Raw genomic sequence first — 8,405 nt, forward strand, 5'->3', positions numbered from 1 at the left:
TCTGGTCGTTCCGCATCTCTAGTATTGTGTTTGTTTGGTGCACCTATAAATTGACTAGGGTTTTTCGTCATCTGGACGAACGTCTCCAAGACATAATTATTCAAGGTATATCAAGAGTGACAATGTTTATTTACTAGATCCAGTATAATGATTCTTATCTCTTACACCGATAGATCTCCTACACTTCTGGCATCAAGGAGTATCGATAGATATATTTGGTCCAAATTGGGGATGGTATATGGACCTAGTCACTCTTTTATGATCAGTATGATCAATAGATGTATTTGGCAGATTATTTGCTAATATCGCAAATATATCATCTTCTGAACTTTCAGTTCAGTCTAACTAGTACATGGATTAAATAATGGAGATATTTTTATTCTATGGAATTTCTTGGCATTCTATTAAATTTGAACGAGTTAATGCCATTTTTGGTCCTAGACTTATGGGGGCATGGACACTTTTCATCCTCCATAATAAAAATTGCCAATTTGTAGCCACGCTTATTGGTCGTTGGACATTTTTAGTCCTCCGTCAGAAGTGCCGTTTGTTGACTGTGAAATTGATGGGCGTTTATGTCATTTTATGTCTTCTTTTCCCTAAGCAGATCACAACGGAAGTGGAGGTCTTCTCCGGTGGTGGCAGTCAGTGGCGGTTGCGGCTGTGAACAACGGCAGCAGCAAGGAGACCCCATGGCAGTGGTGATGAGCCACAGGTGGTTGGCTTGCGATGAACAACGGCAGCAACAAGGAGAAAGCTCGTTGATTCACATAGCTCAAATTCGCAACAATAGATGCGAAAATTGTTATTTATCAATCGAGGCTCAAACTCACAGAAATAAAACCAGAAAAGATAGAAAAATCCAGCATCAACAGGGAACTGCAAAAATAGGATTCACAGCCGACCATCTGATTAAAAAATAGAGCAGGGAACTGCAAAAATTGAAATAACCCAGATGGTTTAATCCCGCGACCATCTAATTCAATTCGCAACCCTAGATGTGAAAATTGTTATTTATCAATTGAGGCTCAAATTCACAGAAATAAAACCATAAAAGATAGAAAATCCCAGCATCAATAGGGAACTGCAAAAATAGGATTCATAGCGACCATCTGATTCAAAAATAGAACACGGAACTGGAAAAATGAAAAAACCCAGATGGTTTGCTCCGGCGACCATCTAATTCACAACTATATACTTTGGCATATGAATTTGAAATAATGGGAGCAACGGCAGTATTGATGACTCCGTCGATGGGTCCGGATGAAAGCTCTTCAACAACAGCGATTAGCCGCCATCGCCGCCTCCTCACAGATGGGTCCGGATGAAAGCTCTTCAGCAACAGAGATTCGCCGCCGCCGCCGCCGCATCCACACAGTTCAATTCATTACTTCCAGCGGCCACCATCCTTTCTCTTACAACAAACACATGAACATTTTGAACAATAATCCAAGGTATTTTGTTCAGTTGACCTTATTTTTGTCTCCAATGGTTCTTATTTTTGGAATAAAGAAGAAGACTACTTGAAAAGACTAAAAAACCCTTCATTTTAACAGTAAGGAAACGTAGAAACTAACGGAGGACTAAAATTGTCCAACGACCAATAAGCGTGACTACAAATTGACAATTTTTATTATGGAGGATGAAATGTGTTCATGCCCCCATAAGTCTAGTACCAAAAATGGCATTAACTCAAATTTGAACTCTTATCTCCCCCTAATGCCGAGAAACAATCTTCATTAATTAAGTATGCAGTCAGCGTACCTAAGGATATGTATATTAGTCTCCTATCATGTGCTCTTGGCATTAATTAATCAAGAGACTAAGGCTTCTTTGGTAGCCTTTTTAGAGGTACGTTGTGGTGGTGATATATTGAAATAGATTGCGCACTATAAATAATAACGCATATAGGGAAATGTTTATTTTGAAACCATGTACTAGGTATAACAATCCTGGAGGGATTGGGTTGTGATATGGAGTGAGTTAGATTTGGATTTCAAACAAAAGTATATCCCCAAAACAGATCATTCAATAATTTCTCCTCCACACGTGCTTTATAAAATACTCATGTGGATAAGAAATTGTAATATCTAACTCATTATGTTTGCCCTCAGTGACCCAATTGGTCATGCCATAATTAAAAAAGGGGTCTCTAAAATGTAAAGATTATCGCAACAAAATAAGTTCTCAAATGTATATGAAATTTACCTCAAGTGGCATATAAAATCAGATAGGGCAAGCATACACATTGAACAAAATGAGTGAAACATTCGATAATCTTAGGGAGATTAAACGCCAAAAGAAGTATAGATGTTGAAAAATTATCAAATATTAACAATTTGTTTGCTTCAGGCAAACCAACATGATGTGACTCACTTTTTTGGCGGTTAAGCACATAGTATTTTTGCATAGTAGCATAGCATTAAAAATAGAAGTTGCAGAGACTTCATTCACGAGTCATGAGTCATTGGTCACTCAAAGAACTACTACTGGAGTACAATGTGACTATCATAAATGACATGCAAGATAACTAGTGACAGATAAATTAACGTTCTAAATTTACCTTCTGGGCAAAACTATATTAAAAATTAGGTACTATCCTTTTGTTTAAATACTCAAATTTGAGATTTATTTCAATGTCAAAGACTCATGTGAAACAATGCTATAATAAGTTAGCGCAACCAATAAACTTGAGTTTTGGACAAATAACAATTGACTTTTAAATCAATACCAAGTCAATTTTATATTTGGGGAATTTGTCCTAGTGCTATTATCATATAATTAGTGCAATAAATTTGCCTTCTGGGCAAAGCTATATTCAATATTTATGCTATGTATCACAATATTTAGACTCATATAATCTAATTGATGTCACAAGATCAAATTAAGGTTTAACAACGACATGTGCAACCTAACAATGAAAACCATATTGAGAATTCATGTTATTGTCTCACTTATACATTGTGATAAATTACTATAGTTGTGGCCTATAGCAAATAATTAATTGCCAACAAGAGAAATAACAAATTCTCTTCTATGAGCCTAGTCAAGAGATTATATGCTAAATGTTGTCAATTAAAGAGAAGCATAATCAATATGTGATATAAATGTCCCTTATGTCTAGGACATCAAAATCTCATTTAAGTCACGCACATCCACTTTAAACAAAGAGTATCATGTGTGGTACACACAATGCATGACATGACAAGAGAGATTCTATTAATTCATAAATTAGAAAATAAAATGAGAGTACCGTTCCCCAATGAGTTTGCTTCAGGCAAACCAACATATGTGAGTCAATTTTTACTTTTAGAGAGTAGCATAACATTAGAAATAGAAAATGCAAACTTCATTCATGAGCCATTAGGCACCTTAAAGATCAATCCCATTTGAGGTCTTCCACCTTATTAGAAAGTAGCCCAATCATGTCCAAAACATTTTCATGTATGGAAGATTTAAAACTCAGAGAGTTTATTCCAAAAAAAAAAACTAATTTTTTTTTTGTTTCTTATAAAAAAACAATGATATTCAAAACATGTAGTATAATTGCTCTTGGTTTACCTTCTGGGCAACACTATATTAAAAAATTGACACTATTATTTTGTCTAAATACAAAGATTTGAGATCTTCAATGATCTAGACTCATGACAAATAATCAGCATAACCGAGTACCCCAACACAATAAATAGACTTTTGAACTCGAATTATATAAATTATCATAGTGCAATTATCGTATAATTAGTACTAAGGATTTGCCTTCCGGGCAAAGCTATATTAAAAATTAGGCACTATAATCTTGTTTAGTTAGCAAATCAGTATAAGTGCTCTTTTGTGATGACTCATATCGCTGTAAAGCATGAGATAGCAATTTGTGGTACAATCAATAATTTGTCACTTGACAACAAGTGCATCGACCATACAATGTATGCATTGGTCACATCAATAAAGTGTCAAAATATTTTTAATTAAGCTCTCTAATTCTATGCATGCGCATCAACTGGATGCAAAAGCATATGTCATATCTCCATCTTAAATAATATTTTATACAAAGATATGGCATTAGACATACATAGATATATCTAAAAAAAAAAATTAATATCATGCGAATTTTATAAAGCTATATAAAGCTATGAGGCTACAACTGGAAATGACATATAAGGTCCACAGCGGAACAATGATAATCATGTGGGTTTTGTAATTCACATATTTGCAAGGAAAAGGAGCTTTAAGAAACCCAAGCAGCATAGAAAAATAAGTAAATAGAAAGATAATTCTGCATCCATCTATTTGTATCGAATAAATAAAAAGATAATTCTTTTCAAAATAAATAATTTTACCGGATTGGAGCGCGAGTTCGATGCAGACAATCTACGCACTTCTCCACATTAACGAAACGCGTTGAAACTCAGCCTCGGAACCCCAATCGTCGTTTCTTGATTTCGGGGAAACTGTCCTTTTAGTCTGTCATCACGACGGAAGGCCGGACATCACGACCACCCTCCTTAATCGCTTCATGAGGACCAAAAACAGAAGGCACAGTAGGTAAGCTAGAAGCCATCGCTACACCAAAGCCATCCAACTCCACCCTCTATATTTGGAGCACCAACCTCCAAGCGTCGAGAAATCGTCGGCCGCGACAAAAATCCTAGAATTTTTGTTGATCTCCGATCAACATACGGGCCATCAGATGACAAATTCGAATCACGAGATCTTGCAGATGGCCTCCGATCGTCACCCTGATCATTGGTGGCAGATCATCGATCGGAGCAGTGGTGATTGATTGCGATGAAGAGGTGATTCTAAGTCTACCATCAACACCCTGATCCGATGGCTGGATCGCTGAAGATTGCGCTATTTACTCAGGCAGCTTACAAGAAATCACAGATGGAATATGATCGTGAACCGGATGATGGTGAGGACAGCTTGACGAAGGCCTCTAAAAATCGAGGTAGGGCATCGCTATCCTGGAGACACTTGATCGTCGATGGAGATAACGTAGAACCCCTGCGTCGCAAATCTGCTTGAAAGTCGCGAATTCCATGAATAGGTAGATTTCTCAACCGCTACAGGTGGTTCTGGAGGCGGACGACCCACCTCCATAATGATCTCAAAGGGACCAAGAAGATGACCGATTCAGTTGGGCCAAACACCGGCCGCCGACGCTGGAAAAAATGGCCAAAGAAATTTGAGAAGGTTTTGTGATTCTTTTCTCACAAATCGCCAGAGTACTTGCGGTTGGCGTGTGTGGGTTTAGGGTTTGGGTTTCCGTTCACCTAGAGATCAGAGCATGCTGATAACGTGTTGTAACCCATTAGCTCAAACGTGATTGATCAAAAGGAATTGTAGAAAGAGAGATAAGGGAGGAAAGGGAGAATCATTGCTTTATTCATCATCTCATTATATCCTTATACATCATATATATATATATATATATATATATATATATATATATATATATATATATATATATATATATATATATATATATATATATATATATATATATATATATATATATATATATATATATATATATATATATATATATATATATATATATAATCTACACAAATTGACTCTTACAACAGTTACAAATCAAGTAATCAATGCCATAATAATGTCCATAAATAAGAATTCTTTGTTTCTACATATGTATCTTATAGTAGCGATCATATGATCTGCATCCATCTCTAATTCTTTGCCAGGGGATCTCATATTCAATATCCCCGTAAGTCACTTGCGAGATTCAGAATCGGAATCGAAGTAGACGTCGCAGTCCGAGGCCAGATCAGCTTTCTCTTCTCGGCGATCCAGACAAGACCTGATTGGTCTTCGCAGCTGGCGATTGGCCTTCTACGAACGGAAGTCTCCGGGAGTCAATTTGCCGCTGGCCGCTTTCCACCGAACATCTTCGATAATTATTGGGTAAAGCATCACTGCTAATAACGTGTTGTAAGAATATTCACAAATAGAGAGATAAGGGAGAAAAGAAGAGGATCATCTCATTCCTTGTATCATTCATCTACAAAGGTATTCTATATATACAAGGTAATCATCAATACATATAAATGGTAATAAGTAATAATTGTTACAATATTGATAATAATGTCCACAATAATCTTTGTTTATAACAGTATGTTGTGCATTTTTTGGAGGAACGACACTCTCATGTGATGTGGTCAATCATTGCTAAGTAAATTTTAAAGGTGAATCGTAATCTTGATGCTGGCCACCAAATGTTCATTGCAAGTTGTGTTCGGACAAATATTGGTTATGTTCGGTCGTATAAGCTGTTTAGGGAGATTGTTGGTGAGTATTCCAATGTTGGTGCTACTGGGGTGGATTTTAAGAATTTCAAGCGTGATTTGATGGCATACATATTGAATGGTGATGTTCAACTATTCATAGATACGCTTTTTAAAAGGCGTGAATTGTGCAAGGCTTTTGAGTTTGAATATGATGTTGATGACGTTGATCAGCTTACAAGGGTTTTTTGGGCAGATGCAGTATCAAGGAAGAATTTTGAATTGTTTGGTGATATTGTTTCATTCGATGCTACATACCTCTCTAACAGGTTAGTAACTTATAGTTAATGTGTATTCTGTATAATATTCTGGTGCATATTTCAATGTCATATAGTGTGTTTTTGTTATACTTAGGGTATTCAATAGTTGTTGTGCTCTGCATTCAGTAGGTATAATTTGGTGTTTGTTCCATTTACTGGAATCGATAACTATAAGAGATCCATCACATTTGGTGCTGGTTTACTTACGAGGGAAGACGTAAACTCATATTTGTGGCTTTTGGAGAGATTTAAGACAACCATGCGTCATGAACCTATTTGTGTTGTTACTGACCAAGATCCAGCTGTCAAGGTTGCAGTTGCTCGTGTGTTTGGTACATCAAAACATAGATTCTTCATGTGGCATATAATGTGCAAGGTTGGTGAGAAGGTTGGACCGGTTTTAGCTAAGGACGAGGTGTTTAGGAGGAAGTTGAATGGCATTGTTTGGAACAAATCTATAGATTCCAAAGCTTTTGAGGATTCATGGAGTCGTATTATGGAGGAATATGGTTTGATTGATAATGGTTGGTTTCTTTACTTGTTTGAGTCTTGTACATTTTGGGCATCTCCATACTTTCATGATGAGTTTATGTCATGATTGGTTAGGACAACGTCTCGATCAGAGTCTCAAAATAGTTTTTTTGGCAGTTTCTCTAATGGTCATTCCAGTTTGGTTGAGTTTTTAGTGCATTTTGATAGTGCTATTAGTGCACAACGACATGCACAAGCAAAATTGACTGCTGACTCTAAATCTTGTTTTCCTGTTTTGAAGACACCATTGGCGTTGGAGAAACATGCAATGGATGTATATACCATTTTTGTATTTTATGATGTTCAAGTAGAGATTTGTGAAGGTTGGTTTTCTTGTCGAGTGGTGTCTTTGTGTGATTGTGATGGTAAGGTGTGTTATGGGATAAAAGATGGTGACAAGAAGGCATGGTGTGTGGAGTTTTTGTTGGCTGACTCTATTGCTACTTGTTCATGCAAGATGTTTGAGTGGATGGAGTTGGTGAGTAGGCATATCTTTTTTGTGTTTAAAGACCGTGGACTTGAGAGAATTCCTTCTATGTATTTGGTGTCTCGGTGGATAAAGGGTGCTTGTTTGAAGCCAATATTTGATATTGATGATACGGTTGTTGATCAATCGGCTAAAGTGGATAATGTTAGGGTGCTTACTAATCTAATGTGGTCTGAAATATATGCTTTCGTGGGATTGGCTGATGGTAATGTAGAATGGTTGGAACAAATAAGACGTGTTATTTGTGAGCAAATGTAGTTTTTTCTCAAAGATGGGTGTGAGGATGACAATGCGGTGGCTGGTAGCAGCAAGGAAAGTGTGATTAAATCATTTTGTGGTGATGTGTCTCAGGGGTCAACAGTGGAGGTGCGTGATCCAATTAAAGCTAAGAACAAGGGCAGCGAGAAGCGGATGAAGAGTGCAAGGGAGAAAGCTCCGAATAAGTGTGTAAAGCAATCAAGGAAATGCCATACTTGTGATGAATATGGTCATAATAGTAGGATGTGCCCATTAAATGGCTAGAGTTGTGTTTGTTTTCTTAGTTGGTCTTTATTGTGGAATTTGATGTTTTTACAATTGTGTAGACGTTTTACAACACATAGAATCAGGATTTTTTAAACATTTTTTTATTTGTGCGTTTTATAATAGATCATGGTGCGTTTCGACACACATCGTGGTGTATTTTTACATACTATTGCTGTATTTTTTGTGTATTTCACCTTGCATTCATGGTCTTGAATATAGTGTATATTTCATTTAGAAATTGTGTATTCTGAATTACGTCACTTGAATACAGTAAATAACATTGGTTTGTGTTTTATT

The 8,405-nt window shown here is 36.5% G+C and overlaps 1 protein-coding gene across 1 annotated transcript; it reads left to right on the forward strand.

The window, feature by feature from the left end:
- Positions 1-1,263: 1,263 nt before the first annotated feature.
- Positions 1,264-8,105, forward strand: LOC109168285 (protein FAR1-RELATED SEQUENCE 5-like). The gene is made up of 7 exons (XM_019317302.1): positions 1,264-1,454; positions 5,706-5,925; positions 6,207-6,574; positions 6,695-7,089; positions 7,172-7,233; positions 7,338-7,788; positions 7,855-8,105. The coding sequence occupies exons 1-7, from the start codon at positions 1,264-1,266 to the stop codon at positions 8,103-8,105; spliced, it is 1,938 nt and encodes a 645-aa protein (XP_019172847.1).
- Positions 8,106-8,405: the final 300 nt, after the last annotated feature.

Source organism: Ipomoea nil, unplaced genomic scaffold (assembly GCF_001879475.1).
Source record: "Ipomoea nil cultivar Tokyo-kokei standard unplaced genomic scaffold, Asagao_1.1 scaffold3195, whole genome shotgun sequence".
NCBI classification, from domain to species: Eukaryota; Viridiplantae; Streptophyta; class Magnoliopsida; order Solanales; family Convolvulaceae; genus Ipomoea; species Ipomoea nil.